The sequence below is a fragment of the Micrasema longulum genome, unplaced genomic scaffold, assembly GCF_059751315.1.
Source record: "Micrasema longulum isolate JH-2025_06_02 unplaced genomic scaffold, ASM5975131v1 h1tg000252l, whole genome shotgun sequence".
NCBI classification, from domain to species: domain Eukaryota; kingdom Metazoa; phylum Arthropoda; class Insecta; order Trichoptera; family Brachycentridae; genus Micrasema; species Micrasema longulum.
Window position 1 is genome coordinate 1 of NW_028277457.1, and position 25,015 is coordinate 25,015.

General features: G+C 32.1%; 1 protein-coding gene across 2 annotated transcripts in view; it reads right to left on the reverse strand.

Annotated features, from left to right (window-relative positions):
* Positions 1–215: 215 nt before the first annotated feature.
* The window catches only part of LOC148283212 (uncharacterized), a 429,005-nt gene continuing 404,205 nt past the window's right edge, over positions 216–25,015 (reverse strand). For both annotated transcript variants that reach the window (XM_088223836.1, XM_088223837.1), the window contains 8 exons: positions 24,644–24,897; positions 20,485–20,561; positions 9,572–9,732; positions 7,830–8,059; positions 7,048–7,178; positions 5,891–6,037; positions 4,599–4,759; positions 216–3,755 (listed from right to left, as the gene is read on the reverse strand). In XM_088223836.1, the coding sequence (XP_088079962.1) occupies positions 3,638–3,755; positions 4,599–4,759; positions 5,891–6,037; positions 7,048–7,178; positions 7,830–8,059; positions 9,572–9,732; positions 20,485–20,561; positions 24,644–24,897 (1,279 nt within the window). In that variant the 3' untranslated portion in view covers positions 216–3,637. The remainder of the gene's footprint in view (positions 3,756–4,598; positions 4,760–5,890; positions 6,038–7,047; positions 7,179–7,829; positions 8,060–9,571; positions 9,733–20,484; positions 20,562–24,643; positions 24,898–25,015) is intronic.

Consider the following 25,015-nt stretch of genomic DNA (forward strand, 5'->3'; position numbering starts at 1 on the left):
TCCTTGGCTAAATAGGTATAAAAAAGTATATAAATCACTCGGGGAGCTTCACGTAAAGTATGCTAACTCTTTCTCTATACTCTTGCCCAAATTTAAAGGTGGCTCCGCACAACGCTCGATCTAAAGGGCGCTGGCGCTCAGTCACTTACTGAAAAGGAATCAGAATATCTTCTTCTTCTTCAGCCTTCTGTTCTGCTGCTGGATTGCCTCTTCTATTTCTTTTGACCGGTTGCTGCTTGCAGCCAATTTTTACCCCCACAGCGGATAGCCGCTAGGCAATAGACATGGGTCGTCGGACCATATTTTTTGAGGTCTTCCGACGCCTCTCTTCAATAGGAGAATTCCCAAGGTCTCCATCTTAAAATTCTAGGGGTCCATCTTGTGGGTCTTGTACCGCAACATGTCCTGCCCATTGCCACTTCAGTCTTGCTACGCGATCCATGATATCCGTTATTCTGGTTCTGTTCCAGAATTTACTTGTTTGTAAATTAATACTAGCATATTATTCTTTTTCCCTTTTCAAGCGAGTGTCTGGTTTTTGTGCCAACCTATGGTAGGTCCAGCTCTGGCTCCATGTGCTTGCCGAGTATTGACAAGCGCAAGCGTGTGGATTGGACTTTTGGCTTGCCTCGCTGACGCTTGCGATAGCTTGATGCAGTCTAAACTGCGTCAAGTCCCAAGACAGTGTCGGTATTTTGTGCAAAAATCACCTTTGATTCGTCATAGATTAAATGTGGGCTTGAACCAATGAACGCATTAATTGACACATTCACAAGTAGTGTGTGGTTGCTGACTTGCGGACTCTTGCCAAGTTTTTCACGGGTAGCAAGCATTTAGAGGTACATTTAATCTCAAGTTGCACATGTCATGTAATGTAACAATGTTGATTGTCCACAGGTCGGATAAAGTTTAAAAAAATCTTGTTTTAAAGTTTAAAAATATACCTCCACAATCAAATTAATTTTAAACTGTGTATAAACTTATAAAAAAAACATTTCAGTAGATTTCATGGTTTTTATACATATTAGAGATTCATTAGATAAATAAATCTTTGTGAAGTTAAGTGAATGTCTTTTCTTCTGTCAAATAAACATAAATGAATCAATTGAATATATTTACTATCCCCTTGAAAATATCTCAAAATACCTTCTGAGTTGGCGATAGAAATTAAGCGACATGCTGAAAATTTAGGTAAAAAATAAAAACATAAAAATATTACACAACTAAAGTTTTATAAATAAAGAAATCTCACGGTGATGAGTATTGAATAATATTATGTTACAAAAATACACCTATATTAATTACCCATTTTATGGGCGAAATTACTTTAGTTAATATCAATGGCAGGATACACAAGTTGGTGGTTGAACAGTCGATTTACAAAGTGCTCATTCTTCCATAGCCCCCTTTACAGTGAAATAATACTAAATCAATTGTGTATGCAGTTCTTATTGAAGAGATTGTGTAAAGAAAATAATATAGAGTGGAAAATTTTTGAAGTCCATGCCATATTACATAGGGCCTATTATTTAAAAGTAGTATTTAGTCTGATTGGACCATTACATCAATTTTCAATGCAATCAAAATATATTTGAGAGCTGAACTGATGTATAATATATACATAAATGATAGTAATCATAAATAAATAAAATTTAGTCAAACTGTTATGTTGTATCAAAATAGTGGGTATAACAAATTATTTAAAAAAAACTGGCATTCCTGATTATGGCTGCTAATTAATATAATAATTTCAAAAATCAATTCAAAATAAAATTATGAATTTTTATGAATTATTTAATGTTTTTAACAGAAAATAACTTTTTTTGATATTCAGACAAATCTTTATGATTTTTTTTACCGCAAGAAAAAAATATTCCAGAACTTGGTTAGGTTAGTTTAAACTGTAAAATGAATTAATATTATAAAACACTTTGTAGAAATGACTGTACTACCACAGAATTCCAGATCCCATGAATTAAAAATATTTATACCTTAATCAAGCGAAAAAAATAATATCCGATTGAAAATTTAAAATGAAGTGAAATTCGGTTTACAAATATGCATATTTTGTAATTGAGATTTGTCAATTATCGGATTTTTTATAATTAATTTATTTTCATACTGAATAATAATTGATATATTCAAGCAGTTCAGATCTGAACACATTTAATTTAATGTTCTATCTCTAGTCTAGCTGCAATTAAAATACTATTTGTAAGATATTTTAAAAATTAAATTAAGTATTTGAAATATTTCAATGCATAGGATCTGTACTTACAGGGGATATAGGAAACACCTTATTACTATGGTTAACACTGAATGTATATGTATAACATTAACACCTAAATCATATTTATTTGATTTCTCTGATAATATTCAAGATTTAACATTTGAAACTCGAGATATTTAAAATCCACAATCCTCTAAACTTAATTGGTATTCTGACAAACAGCTGCACAAAAGACGCTTTCTGAAAATGTGACTTTTCGGTAGATGAATTTGAAATTATTAACTCTCAAATGAAAGCTATACGTAATAATCTTTGGATGCTCAACCCTTTCACCGCGACCCTAACTAGTCAGCTGTACGTGTAGGTGTCAACATTTTAAACAAATTGTTAGTTTCATGTCAACTTTACAAACCCAAAGAATAGGTAATTTGCCTTATCAAATGCGGTAGTTAATACCATACAGAGAGAAGTTTTACTTCTGATTGTATGTAAGAAAACACATTGCAATTGTCACTTTTATCACTGAAAAGATTGATTCCAACAAAATATTAAAATGGCTAATTCAAGGTAACTCAGTATTTATCTAATAAATTACCATACCCCTTTCCGCACCAAAGTAGTACAAAGGGCACTGGACTCGTAAATTAAATGCAGTGTAGTTTGATCGTCTGTTACTTGAAGTAAGGTGATCAGTCTTACGTTTCAGGTGCCAGTCCAGGGAACAATGAAATATTGTAGTTCAAAATACCTCTAAAGCCAGGAATCGAACCCAAATATTCAAGAACAAGGCGGACTTATCTCCACTCGATGTTCTGAGAGCAGCCATCGACTCAAGAACGCCCGCCCAGGATCAACAGAATTGTTTCTTTATCCGCCTGGACACAGAGGAATTGAATAAATTAAAACAACTTTGTCTAAGAAGAGTTTTGGATGTGCTGTGGTTTTGCTTTGTGAGGAATGAAGAAAAAAATAGAAAAGACACAGCAGCTTCTAGTGACAACCGTTATCAAACGGAGGCAATGCAGCTGGCTGAGCCATGTACTTTGGATGCCTTTTGAGAGTCTTAACCGTACTTTACAAGTCATCAGGTTCCCAGCATCCTGGATGTAAACTGGCTGACTGCTCGACGACAGTTCATGTCAGAACTATGGGACACAAATCTGGCAGTCGATACAAAGGTCTAGAGGCTGCTTGTAGGCAACCAGGATGAGGAATTTTGATATGCCTTTATTTCTATAATTCAGCATATTTCATGCAGATTTTAACTGACTGCAACTATTGATTTTTTATTGCATGTTTGAAATGTCAAGTCTTGGAAAGTCGTATTGATCAGAGATATAAATAAATACGATACACTTTATTTAACATGGGATGTAAACTTAAAGTAGATTATGTTGACTCGGGTGTTTAGAAGGTGCTGTCAAAGTCAGATCTTCTTCTGGGGTACAAAGTTCGGACTCCTTCCCCCGTGTAGCCGTAGTTCTGGGAGCCCCCACCTCCGTAGCCATATATTTGGGAACCGTAACTGAAAATAAAGATTAACCTTCAGAAAATACTGTACTGATAAAAAAATCCACAATGATTCAATTGGTTCCGATCTTAGTATTTCGCCGTAGAGTTTTATTATGTTTGTATGCTGTCAACTTTGAACTGTAAAATCACTGCACCATAACACCAAAAGCGGCATATCTTGATCATCAGTCATAAAAGTAAGGTTTTATACCATAAAAGAAGCCGCATCCTCGGGGATCACCTGTTTTGACAACCTGAGAATGTTGAAGAGCTTTCCCTTTACTTAATAGCACGATTCTTTACAGATCTGGGCTTGGAGGGGGAGTTTTAGCAAATCTCGCTTTCCACATAGTGGCCAGGTTCTTTAAAGACCTGGGTTTGGAAGGCAAGAACTTATTTACAGGAACCAGTCGCAATGGATCTTCAGTGACATCGGAAGCTTATATATAGCACTGACTTCCACTTCAAAGAATAGGAATAAAGTGACCAGTTTTACACATCAGTGAAACATTTAGTGTAAAACCACCTACTCGACAAACATTTAATTTGGTCTCTTCTGACAATGAAAAGGTAAGTTATCACAAGGCAAATTTTTTTCCACTCCATTGATGTTTTCAGGATTTTTATCTGAGAGTAGCCATTGAGTCAAAACCACTCATCCAATAATTGTAATCTTCATTTGCCTAGACACGGAACGATTAAATAAATAATTATCCATAAAACTTTGTGATGGATCAAAAAGGAAATGAATAAAATGTAGGTACTAGGTCAGGAATATTAAGTAACGAAAAATCATATTTTGTCTTGACCCTTAGCCTGCTCTATAAATTATTCAGTAATATTAATTATGAATTACCCGTTCCCGTTGGCAGAGCCTCGCCCGGAGTCGGGGGCATAGTGCTGCTGCTGCTGCATGGACGTGCTGTACTGGCTGTAGTAAGGACCCCATTCGGAGCGCCACGAGTCTCCCGGGTTGCCGGGATACGCCAGGGGATCCAACATGGCGGCCGAATTGCGCTGAAAACAATCGACAATCAATGTTACTGTAAATTCTAATCAGGTAAAGGTATGGTAATTAATATGACCAACCATTTGACATTTTTAATACGAATTCTGTAAATCAAATAATCTCATTTGCTATTTTTTAAAAAGGCAACAAATTTAATTTAAAACAAATAATATTGTTTTAAACGAAATTGAATTATTATTGGAAACAATTATTTTAATTTTTTATCATGACTTTAGTGGAGTGATGGCTAAGATACAAAGATACTTGACTCGTGCTCTGAAGGTTCCGGGTTCGATTCCCGGCAAAAAAATGCTAAAAATACAAAAGTATCAAATGAGTGTACATGGTATTCTGTGTATTCAAAACTTGATAATATATATCATCTGTGATAGTGCAATACTGTGTATCTATCAATGTATGTTTTTGGCAGGGGAACATAAAAACCATTCTGTCAATATTAACATATGTTGATTTATATCAACGAAAAATACCGCTGGAGTATTTAGAAAAACTATCATTTTTCAGATTAAAAATAGCAATAATTTAAAAGTACGGCTCTTAGTTCCTATAATAATAACAGTAAAACATTTTCGTAAAAAAACAGGTTTTACTGTAGTTCCAGTAAGTCATATTTTACAACAGTTCTGAATGATATGATTGTTTATTTTTATAAATTATGGAAAATAGATTATTAAACAGTAAAGCGTATGTATTAAATTTTTGTTTTTAAATACCTCTATTTAAAAACATGGCTTTAGCTTAACATAACACTATGTTACAGCATCGTCTCGAGAGATCATTTTTAGCAGTGTTTTAAACTGAGGAATTTTGTATAAAGAGTGTGGATGTAGGTACAGCGAGTAATTATTTCTATAGGCGTGTAAAGTAGTGTAATAATCGCATCATGTATCATATTATGCGTAATTAATGTAACATTATGTGTAATAATCGCATGTATGATACGGAAAAAAATACGCCATAGCTTGTCACACCCATGAGAGGGTAATTTGTTTAAGATCTCAATGGAATGTTTCATCATACCCGCTACAGATGACTTTTCGAATGATGGAATATTTTGACATGTTTGGTTAACAGGGTAAGAGTTAAAACTAACGAATACTTCCTTAGTGACTACGTACCTTATTACTGCGAACCTTGTGATACGGGGGCTCATGCTCCTGAAGGTACAAGTCTCCTCCCATGTGGGACTTGTCCAGCTCTCTCAGCATATCTTCACTCAGCGGGATCGGCTGCTTAACCTTGGAGTTCTTCTGGCGGTTGACCAGCTGAAACACACGAGATGTAAGAACATTAAACCAAGCAGAGCTTTAAGGAGTTCGCGGACACTTCTTTTTTATAGAATCCACTCATATGGACCCATCATAACTTTTTTCTTATAGACTATTAAACCAAGTAAAATTTTTTTTTTTAAATATCGTATTATCAGCGCTAAGATTTTTTTAAAGTTTTGTATTTCTGAAATTAATAATCTAAAAAATATAATCTAAAAAACTGTTTTTTTTTTGATTTTCTGGCGCCTCCAAACCTCTGGTTCTGATCAACCAGCTAAGGGAAGGTAACCCCGACAAAAAAATCCCCCAGAGAAGGCAACGGGAAACCACTCTGGTCGTCTTTTCCCAGGAATCACTATAGCGAGTATATCCATTAAGCAGTTGTCTTGGCTGCGGAGAAGCGCAGGACGATGATTTCACTGTAGTGATCACCAACGTCGGGGGGACCTGATACGGCACCGCAAGAAAGATGAAGAGAGGAGAGGAGATGGGAAAGGAAAGAAGAAGGAGAAAGGAACAACTCAAATATTTAGATTCACATCGTAGATTCTATTTTAGATATATTAGTATTTCTAAGTCAAATTCGCACATTAATTCTCTGTTCCTGGTAATTTACACTCTTGGGTTCAAACACACAGATGACCAAAGGAATAACATTGCAACTTTGCAACTTTGACAAATTTTAAAAACCAAATTTTTTAAAACAATAATTTAAGGTACCGAGTATTTTTGTTTGTTTTCTTTATTTTTAAATGAATTTTTATCCTTGTAAATTGTTTATAACCTCTAATATGTAAAAGGCCTTTGGGCGTTAATAAATAAATAACCGTGATAATATTTTTTTTGCTGTTATAAAGGACGTCAGTAGAGTTTAAGTAATGATTCTGAATAATAATAACCAAGATCAGACTCTAAAATGAGCTACCGCCTCATGTAAAAAATCAAGTGACTCCATTGATGCCATTAATTACATATAATATCTAGATTCGAAAGTGCACTCTTACCACAGTCACTCCAAATATGACTACGAAGAGCAGCGAAGCAAGAGCGATGACAATCACAGCGATTCCCCATTGAGGAAGAAGCATGTTGTCTTCGGCAAATCCAACCGTTGGGTCCAGCCTCTTTGGTAATACTGTAAATGAAAATAAACCGTGAAAATATGAAAGTGCAATGATATAAAAACTAGAAAATACACATTGTACTATGAAAAATCTACGAAGAAATTTAATAATTTGTACCCAAACCAACAAACTAACGCAACTCCTTTCTTGAGTTGATAATGGTAATCTCAGCCTTATATTAATGTGTGGATCTCAACATTTGCGTAATTACCATACATCATTTTACCACACGCCTGAGAGATCGCATTTTGTCAGCATTCAGCTTACTTTCGTCATTGTTTTTCGAAAGGTAACAATGATTACTCTTTTAAAAAAATAAAAAAAAGTTTTTTATGGCGCAACTAGCCTATAAAATAGAGTCTACAACCGTAGTTGGCATTAGAAAAATAACATATTTATTATACCATGTCATTTGCATGCATGGGTTTAAAAACCAATTATTACACGCTTGTTGTTAAACTAAAAACCAAACTTAAACCATTTGGAACGCTTTTGTTCTATGTAATAGAGCTTAAAAGCTTCTCGAGAATTGCTACTCTGAGGTTCATACAGCGTTGAATTAGTAAGGTTCTTGACAATGTTGAAAGCATAAAATATCTAGGAGTTTTGATTGACTCTAAATTATCTTTTACAAAAAAAAAAAAATGTATTAAATTAATTACCTATGAATTCAGTAAATATGGGATCCACAATGAACTTCCCAATCTCGAGTTTCCCCTTGGACTTGTCCACTTTCTTGAACGAGTCGTTGCGTTCTTCGGGAGGCTGATCTCCGACCATCATGTCCGGGTCGAAGGCGTCGATCTTCCTCCCTGTAAGGCGGTCCGGTTGGCTCTCCAGCTCGATAGGAATCTCTTCCACAACACTGCCTGGACGAGCATCAGTAAGAGACCTAGAAAAATTAAATCAATTATTTTATTAGGTTTATAAACATCACATTCGAAATATTAACAAAATTTATATAATTGTTGTAGAATTATTTAATAACAATAAAACGCATGATTAAAAAAATACGTACAAAATACGAAAATACGAAAATAACGGCCTCGAGACAAGATTCGGTCTATTTTAGTGACTGTTTAAATCTAAAAAGGCTTATATCGAAAAAGTTCAGATCTTCTCTCGAGTTTACAATATGATGAAATCGTGACATAGTTTGTGCTGTGCTGCGAGTTAATATGAATATTAACCCATAAAGTATCCATGTTATAATACAATATTTAAATACAAAGTTACTAATATTTACTTACAAAAGTAGTACATTTTTTTTAGTTTATAATAAGTTTTTAAACTTAATAAATTGGTTACGCCTCATTTACTTTATTGGATTTATTTGCTGCATACTGGGCCCTGATTAAAATGTTGCGTTTCTTACTGTGGATAGGTACCACATTTTTGTCTCCGGCCCAACGTCTTCAAATTCAAATTCAAAATTACACAAATGCATTTAACAAAATAACAATTGTTAATATAATCAAACTGTCAGGATTTATGTGCTAAGATATTTTTTTTCTCTTCTCACTGCGATCGTGAACCAGTTAAGCTAGGGTTTCCTAGGACAGCGGTGCCCGTATTTCAACGGCCGGAGTGAACGGTGATGCGGTAGACAGCCGTCGTAACGTCGACTAGAGAGTGGATTCCTAGGGAAACGGTGTTAAATGGTGTTGATAACACCGTTTTCCTAGGAAACCACACTCTAGTCACCGTTACGACGGTTATCCACCGCACCACTGTTCACTACGGCCGTTAAAATACGGGCACCGCTGTCCTAGGAAACCCTAGCTTTACTTTATCCACTGTGCTGTGAAATAATTATAATAAAGAAACCACCTCAAGTGCCCCTCCTTCATGACCTCACGATCTGATCTGATCCTGACTGCCGCGAGACAAGTAACAAATAATAAGGTACCAGAACTCCAGTGCAAGCTAGGAATTGCATTAATTGTATTTAGGGTTCAGTGGCAAAGTAAATAAAGGATAATACATTCCGCGAACCAGCAACTTCGAGCGTGCATCTGCTAACGGGCAAGTGGCGCGATCAACAATTAAACAAGCAAATCACCAAATCACCACTTTATAGATATTTTTTAGTAGTGAAATATAAACGGTGGTGGTGATTTTAAATAAAGAAAACTTATTTTAATTTATTTTCTCATAAATATGGTAACTATAAAACATTATTACCGAAAGTCGAATATAATGGTGTATAATCGCTTACTTAGACGATTCGCCCCTGCTATGAAGGTACTACTAGGCGCAGATGGTGAATTACGATGATTTTTTCTCTAATCCATGCAGTAACCGGTTGATTCAAAGTATTCATTGTTCCACTAAAACATGTTTTATTTCTTTTTCATTTAAACTGGAATGTGGTAGACAAAGTTTATTGTAATAGTTGTCTTACTTGTGGAAGAGTTTCTTAAGTTCCATCGTGTCTACCTTCTCCCCGACATCATTCAGTTCCACGAAGAAGTCCACCAGAACTGACCCCTTGCTGAATCCGTCAATCCTGATTCCTTTATACCATTTCTTCAAGGCGGCAGAGCTTGAATACACCGAGTTTAGCTGGAAACGAAAGACAACATATTATTTATTTATCTTAAACCGATCGACAGGTGTACTAAATTAACTTAATAATTTGTTAAATTAGTTTAATTTATTAAATTAACTTATGGAGAAATTGATTTATTATACATACGGCCTAAGCCGTTTACAACTGTTACATGACGAAATATATATACAAGAAACTGAACAAAAAGAACATAAAACTATGTAGCAAAGACAAACAAGGGCAATATAATAATGGTATACAATATATATTCATAAACACGATAAATATATAAGACTTCTAGCCAAACCACGCCAATCCATCTTCATTCCACAGTTTTAGTGGCAAAGAGATCTACGAAAAGCCGGAAGATCTATCTTAAAGAATTTCAAGTTATGTAATGAATTGACTAATCTACACATTCTGGACATTGGGGCAATTTCTAATAAATTATGCTTCACTAACTCAATGGAGAATGCTTAGTTTGCCGTGTAAAGTAGTATAATTGGAATCTGTTTCTGCAAGATTTAGAGACGGTTTTGAATTACGCTATTATTTAGATGGGGAAGTTTTTATGGATAGTTTATTTTGGCATCATTAACTAATTTTCCGTTTTTGGCCGAGATTTCTTAGGTTGCTTCTAATACCCTCATTTATTATAAAAAAATGTATTAGCCGTTGTTAAATGGACTTAATAAGTTCGTAAATAAATAAACTCTTATCATAATCAATTGATGAGATTTACAAAATATGTTTAAAAGAACATCGAACCATAAACAACAAAAAGACACAAAAATAAATCATCATTTTCCCAGAGAGACAAGATATTGCCGTGTCGGCATTGACGTATTAATATGTCAACGCTTGTCGGTAAGTTTCACCTATCGAAAAGTGATCTAATTATTTATTTTTTGTATAACTGTCTTTGCTGTGAGAATACATCAACCGGGCTATCTTTAGGTAGGTACCTACTTTATTGTAAAGCTTAAGCATTTTTGGAAAGTAATTATGTAAGCATTAATATTCTTCAATCAAAGGCATAGATTCAGTAACTACTGGTGCAAGGTCACGAACTTTGTTGGAATTACAACTGAATATAAAAATATAAAAAAACAGAAACTGCGTTTTCCTAGAACGAAAAAGAAAAACAATTACATTCCACATTCTTCTTTGAAAAAAAAAAATACGTTACCCCATAAAAAAGGTTGTTTAATTTTTTTAAAACGATAATTGAAGACATAATTTCACGTAGAATACCATAAAATTGATGTAATTCATCATTATCATCATTCCATTTCCGCACCTAATGGTGCATAGGGCACTGCATTGGTATACAAATCGCAGCGTATCTTAATCATTTTCTTCTTGAGGTAAAATGATCGGTCTTACATGTAAGTCTACCATGGTAGGTAAATGCGCTGACCACTATACCACGAGGCCGACAATGTAATTTAAAATGATTGTATTTCTTTTCAAAAACAAAAAAGCCTTCGTTGGTTTATAAAACTTTTAAATGTATTTTTTAAACAGAAATACCTTCAAATTTGGTGTTTTTATCTAATGCATGTTTACATAATTTTTTGAATAACGTGATTTTGAAAAAAAATGGCGTTTAAAAATGGCTAAATCACACCTTTTTATAAGACTACAGACACAGTTACACATTTTCGTACAAAAAATCAATATTACTTTATAGATATTGAATATAATAATTGTAAACGGGGCCAAGGGTTTTGGTCAATTTTCACAAACAGAACTGTATTCTCCATTCACTAGGATACGAGAATCTTTTTGGCATAATCTGAGCCAATCCATTCATTAAATGTTTTTTGAAAACAATAAAAACCAATCCACTCAAAAATGTTTACGGTGGCGCGCCAATGTCGTTGTATTGATATATTATATTTTATCGTAGGTTCATATTGATTTTCAGCAACAAAACGTAAAAAGTTAGCATTGTCTTCTCAATAATAAGGAGAGCCTAATAGAACAAACCTTGGAACTTTAAACTTGAGAACATAAATAAGTTGTTGTGAAGAGTTTGAGAGTGGAAACTTGAGCAATTCTACAGCAGCTTTCAGCATATGATAATCACACACAAACTACGAGAGATAAGTAGAAAGCTAAAACTTATTAAAAGTACATAAATGTACAAGGTGTACATAAATGTACAAGGTGTACACAAAAAGTGGTACAAAATTTTTTTTTTTATTTTTTTTTATTTTTTCACGCCCATAAGGCTTTTACATACCTACATGGAAGTTATATAAAACATGAGTATAAAATAAAATTTAAAAAATACAATATAAAGCAATAAAAGATAGAAAAGTGTTTAGACGTAAAGTTGGTATAAAAAATTGATGAGTATATAAACAGCATAAATTAAAAAAAATACAATATAAATTATGATTTTTCAATTACAGTATAAATGATGATTCTCCTTGATGATTTTCTAAATGCTTGAGTTTACTGTTTACCATATTGGTGTGCCACAAAAATATTTTTTATAATTATTTTTATGTTTCTAATCCTATATTTGTGGTGATATACTCTGTCTGTGTCATATAATTGCTCGTCCCATATCAACACAGGACTTTTAGTCCCATGGAGTTGGGACTTATTGTCTCAAATAATGTACAATAAACTTATGTATGTAAATAAATAAATAAAGACATAAAATATAGGAACATTGTTTAGAAGTATGGTTGGTATAAAAATAAACAACATAAACGTAAAAAAAAACAATATAGAACAGTGTTTAGAAGTATATTCGTTTTTTTTTAATAAAAAAGAAGCTATAGAAGCTTGATATTAAAAGTATTAAAAAAAAATACAAACACATTAAAGAAATACAGTACATAATATTACAATACAATATCATATAATCTTTAACAGAATATTTTATTTTCTCTTTCTTATGTTACACAAAAATATTATAACTGTCCATTATTTATTATAAGAGCAAAATTTAATTAACATTTTCTTGTGTACCCACGAACAGGCCATGCCTTTGTGGGATTTTTTTGTTTGGAATTTTTACTATTAATATGTATTTCATTGCTATGTAAACATGCTTTATTTTTTGAATACTCAGTTTTATCTCATATGTAAATTGTAAAAAATAAATTAATTGTTATTCTTATCATTGAAGGCCATGGTATTTCCCACTACGGTGACACGTATTAGACAATACCAGTGGTGGTATTCTGGATCGTCTTTACCCCCTACAGAGATTAATTTGAAGATTTTTTTTTTAATGTGACGAAACTTTGCTTCATATAATGGCCACACTGATTAAACGTCAAATGGTGTATAAAACTGCTTCAAAAACGGCAATAAAACTAATACAGTTTGATCAATTAAACCTAATCGAGTGTTTTAAGTAATGGTCGCAATAATGTTCTAAATGAAAATCATCATGTTTGATTTCACGTGTTCATATTTTTTGACGTTTAGTCATCAGTGTGGCCATATATGAAGCAAACATTATCCACTCTCTAGGGGACAGATAAGATTCATAATTGCACCCCAGCGGTGCTATTCTAAACCGCTCTCGCGCCCGTAGAATACACTTTTAATCTATTTTTTTCTATTCAGTATGTCACTCCTTTTCTTGAATCTCTCATTCACGCCCGAGCTAGCTGAGAAGGACAAAGATAAGAGATAGCTCACGACTAATAAGTACTGGTGACAAATAAATAAAACGTTTTTAAACATTCAAATATCTATTTGAAACAAGTATTGATTAAGATAAAAACATTATCTACCGGCAAACAAGTTTTAATAATATTTATGTTGTCTGTCCCTTAAAAATACTTATGTGATTTTTTTATACCCAGTTTTTTAAAGAAATATTATAAAAGATCTAAATGTTGTAAACAATTTAACAGTCCTAAAGATACCTTCTTAGGCGAAAGCGCTCGTTGGTCAAAATGAAATAAAAGTGAAAGTAAACCGAGAAGTTTTATTGATAATTTTACTCATAATTGTATCTGAATCATTAACTATAGAGTTTAATCATGAAATATCTACAAAAAAACATTAATATAACTAGTAACGCTGTTCAAAGTAGTTTGATTAAAATCAGTTTTTTTTTCACACATTTTTAAGAAACTTCGCGGTCATAGAATTAAGAATAGTCTAGAAGGAGCGTGGAATCATATTTGAATACATTGGACTGTGTCTAATCATCCCCCACTATGCCCCACTTTCACCGCGCGCATTCGTGAAGTCGCCGCGTAATATTGCCAGTTGGGAAAAAATATAATCATAACACAAATGTAAGGTTAAAAAAAAAGCAATCTGTTAATTTCTTTAAAATTTTATTGAATACGCGGAAACATTGATTGACACAACAAAGTAGATAAGTTAAGGGTCAAATGTCTACCACAGAGTTGTTTAATCCGAAGTCCAATTTTCATTAGTTCTCTCATTAGAGCAAAGTAGGGTAAAAAAATTTACTACCCTAGCAACACTAACGAAATATCTATATTGTTTCTTCGACAATCTGACAGATCAAAAAATAATTAAATTTTTTAATAATGCATTTGCTTCTTACACATTCATTTGATAATTACACATGAACTGTGATCCCATCCTGTTTCTTTAAGATCCTAGTAGTATTTCTACACTTTAAAAGGACACAACATGGTATAGTTGAATTCAAATCAGGAGTTGCGTACTGAGCGACGTCTACAAAGAAACTAATGGGTCAAAACGTAAACTTACTCATTTACGAGTAGTTTAGTCGCCTTCTGTTTTAAGGTCTTATGCGGTTTCTGGACTATTCTTAATTCTATGTGAGGGGGTTTAATTTACACTCTGCAAAAGTTACCCTGTGGCACAGAAGCTCATCTGGCACAAAATAACAAAGCTCTTGCAATGCTCCGTATTTACAGTAGGTTCCGTGTTCCAGAATGTTCTATGCTCGTCTCAGGCTGAAAAAGACGCGAAAGTTCTGAAAGTTATCAGAAACTTGAAACTCGAAACATAATATCGTGTAAGACATGCTACTCGAGGCGTGAATGTACCCCATAACCGTATGATGTTTCACGTAGGGGTAACTGTTTCTTCCACTTTTCTTACTGGTGGTTTAACTTAAGCTGGCGCGTTCAGAAAACTCACACTAACGCATTTAAAATCTATGGGATGTTGAATTTCTCTAAAATTCTATTGTGCACGTGGAAATATTTATCGACAGATAAGTATTGGGTCATTTAATAAGAGTAATTGAATTAATTAACTTTGCCTAATTTGAATGCTTATTTTGCCTCCTGCGATAAACTATATAATGTTATTAAAATAGTATAATATTAAAATGTGATTTGTGTTTTTTTTATACTTTTTTAGCTTGTATTATGTATACGTAATTTTAATACGTTTTTGATATTTTTTTAACCTGTATTGGGTGCGCATATTTTGTTAATTTAAAAACACTTTTTTATTCTTGTAATTTTTAACATTTGCACTCTCGTACTAGTTCAGTTTGTATATATACATACATGTAATTTTTTTAACTTTTTATATTTTTTAATTTTTCTTTCCCAGATTGTATAATGTATATATCATTTTGAATTTATTTCCATACCTAGTATTATGTTTATTTTGTTATTTTTTAAATATTTTTTCATACCCTTTTAATTTGTAGTGTATCATAATTTTTATTCTGCTTTTGTAAATAATGTTATAGTTTAAAATATAAAAACGTCTTTAAATATATATTGTTATCTGCATGTCCCTAAATGCGTTTTAAAAAAAATACTCATTGGGAATATTATATAAAATTATGTATAATATGTTTTTCAATTTAATAAAAAAATAAATAAAAAAACATTTGTTTGCCAAAGTAGATTTCAGTGCACCGTTCACCCTACTCCCGGCATTCACCCTCTTTCATTATCTTTCTCAGTCTTTCCATCTCTAGTAACAATACTTCCCAGACACACAATTTCTTCTACCTGATTCAGAATATCTCCGTTTTTACTGATCTCACATTTAGTTATATTTTCATCACTTTCAATTTATCAACATTCATAAGCAAATCTTCTTGCATACATCGTAGTTTTTTGTTATGAAGACTTTTTTACTTTGTTTTTACACTAAGTGTAAACGGTAAGCAAGAATGAAAAATGTAAGTAAAATTAATAATCAAGCGAGCATATTATCCCGAAAAAAGATTTCCATAAGAAAAAATTATGAAATGCGTATTTGCCAATACATGCATGTTTCATTACGTAACTGTTTTATTTACTTTATTTATTTATTTATTAACGGACATTGTCCATGTATACAATTTATAAGGTTTAAATATTACAATAAAAGAATAGTTTAAAACATTTCAAAAAAAGAAAAGTAGCATTGACAAACATAAGGGACATCGAGACAAGATCTGGACTATTTATTTAGTGCTCGTTTGAATCGTTGTAAACTTAAACCAAAAAAGTCCAGATCTTGCCTCGAGTTAACAATACGACAAAGGCGGGTCATTGGAGAATTTAGTCCATAGTTTGTTCCCCAATTCTCAATCAACGAGTCGGAATATTGAATTTTACTTGTCCCAGTAATGATGGAACATCGATTATACCATTTAGTATGCCGAACATATATATGGAGTCAATATTAGTTCTACGTTTTTGTAGACTAAAAATATTTAACATTGACTCTATTTCAGCATGAGAATAATTATCTCTCTCTAGTCCGAGCATCCATGCTATTTTTCGAAGCGAGCGATGTTGGACTGATTCAATGTGATTTATGCGATTGACATAGAAATGGAGACCAGCCCACGGAGGCATATTCTAGAAGAGGGCGAACAGTTGAGCAATAAAGAGTTTTGATTGTACGGACATGAGTAAAATCAGAGGATATTCTGTTAATGAAGCCAAGTAATTTCAGTGATTTATTTACTGTATTATCTATATGCTCGTTGTATGTCAGTTTATAGTCCAAAACAACTCCTAAATCTCTGATGGACTTAACTACATCAATTTTGGAGTTTTCTAATAGGTACTTACTCGAAGGAAATCGGTTGTTTTGTTATATAAAATGACATTATTTTGCATTTAATATTTAGTTCTAATTTATTGACTCTACACCATCGGTTAAAAGAGTTAATGTCTGATTGAAGAAGAAAGCAGTCTTGTAAAGTTTGAATTATTTTGAGAATTTTGTTGTCGTCCGCGAAGTCGTTCGTTTTTATGCAATCGTGATTTTTTTTATATTAATTTAATATAGTTCCATAAAACGATACTTTTTTTTCTAACGGTATCTACTTTTATATATTTAGTCAATGTTATAACTTTAACTTTTCAAAAAAGAGACCAGCTCTTGTTCTTGGAAAGCGAATTACACTGTTTAGTAATGAGGAAGTTCAGTGGTATTTTTTATTTTTTTCATTTGTTAAACTAAGTCAAAAACTTTTTAACACTTAGTAAAAAAAAAAAAATATCGCATTATTAGCGCTACGATTTTTTAAAGGTTTGTGTTTCTGAAATAACTCTGTCACGTGACGTCAGAGGTTCTCTTCCGCTTATTCTCGGGCAGTTCTGCCCATCGGTCCATTCAAACCAAAAAATTTCTACAACTCTCTCATCATTGGTTGATTTATATGAACCAGACGCGTCTTTTAAAGTAGTTCGTTTTTGTCAAAATGTTTTTGATTATTTTTTCATACATTTTCAGGAAACTTTGCCGTACAATAGAATGCTCCAATTTTTATCGCGCACAAGAAAATATTTATTGTATCTAATTTCCCGTAGGGCTGAAGTTCCTCATTTGAATTTATTAAATTTCGAATACACATGAGAAAAAAAACGAAATAAAGAAAAAAGTGGGAAATGATAATACCGTAGCACTAATTAAAATAGTGTTTTAGTGTTCTTACTCGGGTTTAAAAAAAAAATACTTTGAATTTATTTTGTGTTTTATCTATTAGTTTTAATAGTTTTCAGTTCATTGGGTAAATCATTACAATTTTTCATTAAATAATAATTATTTTGTTTCATGTCATCGGAACGCTAAAAGACATGCAAAAATATACAATTCTATTATTAATACATATCATAACTATTGCTATTGCCAGCCATTGACAGGTCAAAGGCCCTGTAGATTCCTAGACTTCTATATTACCTTCTCTTAAATGTTCTTCATCTCTGTTGCAATATGTTAGTAATGAAAGATTACAAGGAATTTTATTTCATTAATTCGCACAATATTACTGTAAATGGAAATGTAATACATATTATTAAAAATAAATCTACTTTTGAATATTGGTCATACAGTTGCACATTATAATAAATACCATAAAGACCATACAAAGACCATACAAATACCATACAGTGTACATATATTATGTGCCTACATCTACATGCAGTATTCAGTATTAGGTTGGCATTATATACATCCAAATTATGTAATTTATAACCAGCCGACCGACTGGTGGAATACTCCTGGGTGTTGAGGTTTGGTAGCATTCGAGCTGGTAAAATGACAAACGTCCTAATTAATTACAATATTTTGAGTTTGTCGGCGGAACAACGTCATTATACTATCAACATTTCAGCGAAATAACGTAACCGTCATTTCAAGTCACAGATTACATAAGATCGTGTTATTCGGTGTTTCAAGCCAATTAACATATTATTACACATAGACATGCCGCATGCCCTGAGCCCTCAAAAATGACACTTAACTAGTATGTAGTCGTTCTTCGATCAAGCCAGGCGTGATGTTTACAACCAAAACCTAAATGCCTGCTTGTGTCGTGGTAAAAACATTTCGGATAAACATTGTAAAAAGAATTATGTAACCATTTATTGCTAAATGAGGGTACTACTTGCAAACCCGGCAAAATCCAAAATCTAAAAAATGTGAGATATTAATTGAAACTTATACAGAATACAATTTTTACAATAATTATAACATTGTCAGTTGAAAATACGGCTTTATTTGTAAGAACTCGACTTTTAAATTATCGGGTTTGTTGCAAACATGGCAACCTCTACTTGAGTATTGTAAAGTTGGAATGTACAAAATTAAATTTATTATTTCACGACTGTTTCTTGACATAATCATGCTTATGTCATCACAGCTTACGTATAAAATATTTACTGATTATAATAAAAAAATGCAATTTAAAAAAAGTTGAAGTTAAGTATTGTATCAGTTTTTTGTGATTTGCTCAAAATAAACAAAGATGGATTTTGCTGGGTTTGCAAATAGTACCCTTAAATAACTGATTAACAAAGCTTAAAACAGTTAATATTCAAATATTGATAAAGGTCCATGAAAAACTGTCCAGTAAAAAAAAAATTTCGCCAAGCATTAGTAGCATAAAAAAATAATTTATATTTGTAATTTTGAATTCCCGCAAAAACGGTCATTCCATTGGCCACGCCCCTAATACGTCACGATTCATATTGATTTGTTCCGACCATAAAAATTTGTTTAAAACATTGTCACGAATCTTGACGTCACAACTGTCAAGGCCAAACATGTCACGTTTATCTAGCGACGTACTTTTTAAAGTTCTTTTTTAAATTTGTGTATGAAAACATTTCCCCACAATACCCATATCGATTTCGAAAATACAATTAATTATTTTAAATCCATTTCATATATTTTTATGGGTATTCGTAGTTTGTGATATTTCCCTATTGCGAAGCTCTTCTTAGTTACAGGGGTGTACTGATAGATATATGTTTTTAAAATATAATGAACGTGAGTCAATATTATTTTTGCGTTCCCCAAAATACAGTGAAAAGAAATAAATGGGTCGGAAATATAAGGATTTTATGGGAAGAATCTGTATTAAGATCCACTAAAAACTAATGTTGATTGTTAACGTTAAAATACAAACTATTTTATGTACTAAAAATGAGTATCCTCCAATTTTTGGTAGCATATTCATAAAGATGGGCCGATCCAATTTTTTACGAATTTTGAAATGAAAGGGGTCTTAAAAGTTGCCGTTTCCAAAAACCATTACTCGGAATGTAAAAAATATATTCGATCTCAAAAGATCCAAAGAAAGGGCCAAAGCCCTCGATCGAAAAAGTCGATTTTTGCGCTAAACCGGCTGTCATTTCGTATTTAAATAAGAAAATCAGTCCAACAAAATTTCATAATGTGCATTAAACCTTATTAAATAAGCATCTTAGGGTGTGAGTTGCACTTTGTTTTGTAATAAATGAGTAGCATTGGTTTATTGAGCCATTGTTTTCATCAATATTGGCCAGGCGCTCAACGGAATCAGTTCCGCGGAGTGTAAACTTTTTGCATTTCGGTAGTTTTTAAACGTGTTCGAATTTTTAATGTGAAGTTATAACTTTACTGACAATTTTTTTAAAAATCAATATGATAATTAACAAAATGTTCAGACAGTGATAAACTTTAAACCTCAGTTAAAGGCCAAAAGTAGTATGGAATATTTTTTTAAATAATTTTTACGTTCAATGTGATCCAAAATGCAACTTTTTAGATTGCTTTCACTTTGATGTCTAAAAAAATAAAAAAAACTTCATACATAATCGGTCCACTCTAACTAATAAGACTTAGTAAGTATGTGTTCGTTTCCGTGTCACTTATTTTTTTAATATTTACTCTATCATGTCTATGAATTAATATATCAATGTTCAAGCCTAATGGTGGAGCTTCACGATATACTTGCTGTAGTATTGTCCGATGTAAAAATGCTAAGATTAACACTATCTATCAGGAAAAAACGAGAAGTTATTCAAGTTTTCATTATAAAAATGTAAATATTAATTTACCTCATTGGAGACATCTTGTGCAAGTAGCTGCCATTCCTTCGTATTGTGATCCAAAAGCTCTGGGACCCAGTTGACACCTAGAAAGGTCACATTTTTATAAAATAGTTTATCGTAAACACAATATAATTATGTAGATATTTTAATGTCAAGAAACACAAATTCAAGTGACAAGTCACGAAAATAGTGGGAGAAGCACAAAAGGAAAAAAATCACCTTTTTAAAAGTAATAACAGTCTATGAAAAAATGTCCTGTAAACAAATATTTTTTTGCTAATTAGAAAAAAAATACTTTTAAATATGTAATTTAGAATTCCCGCAAAAACGGTCATTCCATTGGCCACGCCCCTAATGCGTCACGATTCATGTTTATTTGTTCCTGCCATTGAAATTTGCGTAGAACGATTTCATGAATCTTGACGTCATAACAACCAAGGCCAAACACGTCGCGTTTTTCTACTAAAATATTTTATCGAATTTCTTTTTTACATTTATGTCTGAAAACATTTCTCTTCATTTCTTATTAACTTCACAAACATCAACAGATGAAAGAATTGAAGGAATATAGATGTTCGAATATGGGCAGAATGGTGAATGTTACACAGTGTGTAAAGTGTCCACTTAAACCCAGCCATTGACAGGTCATGAGCCCTGTAGATGCCTAGACTTCTATATTACCATCTTTTAAATGTTCTTCATCTCTGTTGTAATATGTTAATATAAACAGCTCCCCAGGGAGTTGAATCCAGTCCTTGTTTACAAAAATTTGGACAAACTAAAAATATTGTTGATCTTTAAATACGTTTCTTATTAATATTTTGAGTTACAGGTGACGTACAATAATAAAATATTTTTTATTTAATAGGATGTTTGTCTTCCTTTTGTTTTTATCAGCCTAAACACGTTTTGGCATGGAATCAATTGAACTTCGGCAATTTGGACAAACTCAAAATATTGTTAATATCCACATTGATTTTGAAAATACAATTAATAAATCTAAACCGATTTAAAATGTTTTTATCGGTAATCGTACCATGTGATATTTCCCTATTATTTAACTTGTAATTATTTTTGTTTTTAAACATATCGTCGTCGTTAAGGCCAAAGCCACTAATTCAGAAAACATCGTTTTGAGAAATCGCAATTTGAAAGTTTGGATTTGGATGTCCTATGCCGAAAGAGACATTTAAATTATTTTTAAAACATGCCTAATTAAACACAATTAAATCAGAATCGCAAATACTTATAAAACATTAAAAAAACGCATAAAACTCACAAATAAAAACCCTTTAAATAAAAACATCTTTCTACCTATTTGGCCTGATCCACTCATCAATCCGTGCGCATCCTATATTATCCATATAAACTTATAATATCAGTAATTAAACACTGATTTGAGTCTACTAAACACTTTATTTTATTTTTACAAATATAAAAACAAAAATTTTGTGACAATTGTTTCGCCTTGTTAGGGTATTTTCAAACTTATGTGAAGATTAGATGGATTGAATGCCCATATCTTTATATATATAATTCCTCTGTACGTGTGATGTCACTGGTCTCCTCCTAAACGGCTTAACCGATTTACTTGCGGTTTTCAGAGAAATATAGATCTTTGTGCTGTGCGTGTTCGTAGATATTAAAACCTCCAACCTTATCAACACATATTTGTAAAAAAAAAGTAAAAAGCCTAAATGTTTTATTCATCGATCTACCAGGGTTGCATTCAAGGAGAATGCATTTACAAAAAAATTAAATATGTTGTTTTTTTGTTTATAAAAAAGTTTGTTTTTGAATGTTTAATAACAGCATTTGTTTTTTGTGGATCTCGATGAGATTTTTTCCTTAAATTCCTTATGATTTCTACCCATTTATCTCTTTTTACTGGGTTTTTGGTATTACTAAAATAATATTAAATTCAAAACATTCATAAAAATCGTATTCCCAAATAAGTACACCCCTCTGTTAAAGAGAAGACCGGAGTTTGACGTTTGCAAAAAGAATGCCATATTTGAAAAAAATATTTATTTTATGTTTTGGAATTCAATCATAAACAAGTACTTACTTAAATTCAATGTTATTTGAATATGAACAATTTTTAGTTTTGGAATTTAATCACAAACAAGTACCCAGGTACCTACTTATCAGTGAACTGTCTTTTTCCAAGGTAAAGCACGAAATTAAAGATCTTGGGATTGTTTTAGACTCAAAACTACTTTTTGAATCGCATATCAATAAAATTACCTCCAAAGCATTGAGCATGTCAGGTTTCATAATTCGAATGAGTAAACACTTTGATAATTCAAAGGCCCTTATTTCATTATATTATACATTTGTCAGAAGCCATTTGGAATACGCCTCTCAGATATGGAATCCCCAGTATGCCATATATATAAGTAGAATAGAAAATATTCAAAACAAATTTATAAAGTACCTTAAATACAAAACCGGTATTTCTTATGTATCTACTCTCACTGCCTCCACCTTCCATGGAATCATTTCTCTACAATACCGCAGAGTGTGTGCGGACCAACTACTGCTTTACAAAATTGTGACAGGAATGATTGACTGTACAGAGCTGCTTGGTTTAATAACAATACATGTGCCAGCCAGGATTTGTAGACGGTACCACCTGTTTCATGTACCAATAAGTAAAACATCGTATGTTAAAAATGCTTTTTTTCGTAGGACTTTTTCAATGTACAATACAAAATTTAAAAATATAGATTATACAAACATCACTCTGTCAGATTTAAAATTTACACTAAAAATGTATTATGTAACTTAGTAGACATTATAATAATAAATATATACATCTCCCCCCCCCTCTCCTTATCCTCTCTTCAAGCATTTTTGTCCTTATCCCGCCCAATTTACAGTAACTTAATGTTCTTAAAATTAATATTTAAAAAATCTTTGATTATTGAGTACTTGAAAATAACATTTTTACATGTATAAATTGTATGTATTTATTTGATATGTAATATATATTTTCTTTACTAACTTTGTATACTATGTGGAAATCTGTTATTAGTTCTGAGTTTATACACTATATCTGTTTGTTTACTAAAAATATGTATGTAGAACTGTTGATTTCCCTAATAAAATAAAATAAAATAAAATAAAATAAAATAAAATAAATAATAAATAGCAGGCAAGCCAACGTTCGGGCAGGACAGCGTCTGTCGGGTCCGCTAGTGTAGTTACATAATTCAAGGTACTTAAGAAAAAAAAATCTTAGAACTGTAGCATGTAAATTAATCATAATTAAGGGAACAACCAATAATTAAGGGCAAGTGTTGAATAGGTAATGGGGAATTTAGATAGACATTTATATTTGAATTTGGACCACTATTAAACATATTTAAATAGACTGTTATTTTACACTATGTCCATTTAGGTACACGCTTGCGTGATGCGTTATTAATAGGGGAATCATTTTACAATTGCATATATATTTTTAGAAATTATTAAAATATAAATATTGTATAAAAATAAATTAACGTTTTTATTAATTTCTGAGTATTTAATATTATTTATATATTTTCCACAACTATTATCTAAAGATATAAAACTATAAAGCTTCATTAATTATCTTACAATAAATACATGTGTGTCAATAAATACTTACTTTGTTAAACTTTTTTTTCCGAAATTAAAATATAAATACCTAATTAGTAAATTCCCCACAAATATGATTAATGGACATGTTCATAAGATTCTTTTATTTTTTTTTTCTTAAGTGCCTTGAATTATATAACTATATAAAGACATTCAATCCATCTAATCTTCACATTCGTTTGAAAATGCCCTAACAAGGCGAAACAATTGTCACGAATTTTTTGTTTTTAGAGTTGTAAAAATAAAATCAAATGTTCAGTAGACTCAAATCAATGTTTGATTTCTTACATAATAATTTTAAATTATAGAGTTCTACAAAATAAACTCCAAATAAATCAATACATTATCCATATTATTTTTGTGGGAGGTATTAATATTTTTTGTATTTATCCCTTAGTAAAACTTTTTAATAAATTTGTTTTACAGTCGTAACATTAAGTTTTTTGTATCTGTCGAGGAAACTCGCTCTGACAGGGGCTTCATGATAATATTTATGAAAGCTTTTTGTGCAACGATGTTGATGGAAAGTGGTTGGTTTTACCTCCGACAATCTTGATAGTGGCGGCCAGATCGCACTCCCCGCTGCAGATCCCAGGAGTTGTAGGCTGCACGGTGGTCGTGGTGGTACTGGGGGTGGTGGAGGTTGTAGTCGTGCTGGTCTTCTCCGGAGTCTCCGGGTTGGCGGAGCCTTCTTCCGCGCTCTTAGCTGCAGCGGCTCTCTGGGCCTCCAGCAGCTTCTCGATGGAGAACGGAGTCGTAGAAGGGGTCGGCCAGCCAGTGAACTCAGTCGTTGCCCTTCAAATAATTGTTTAAAATCCAATATATATCCATAAATTTACAAAGATAATAAAAAAAATGCATTAAACCAAAATGCCAAAATGCCAAAATTTAACACCTAACATTTAAAAAAAAG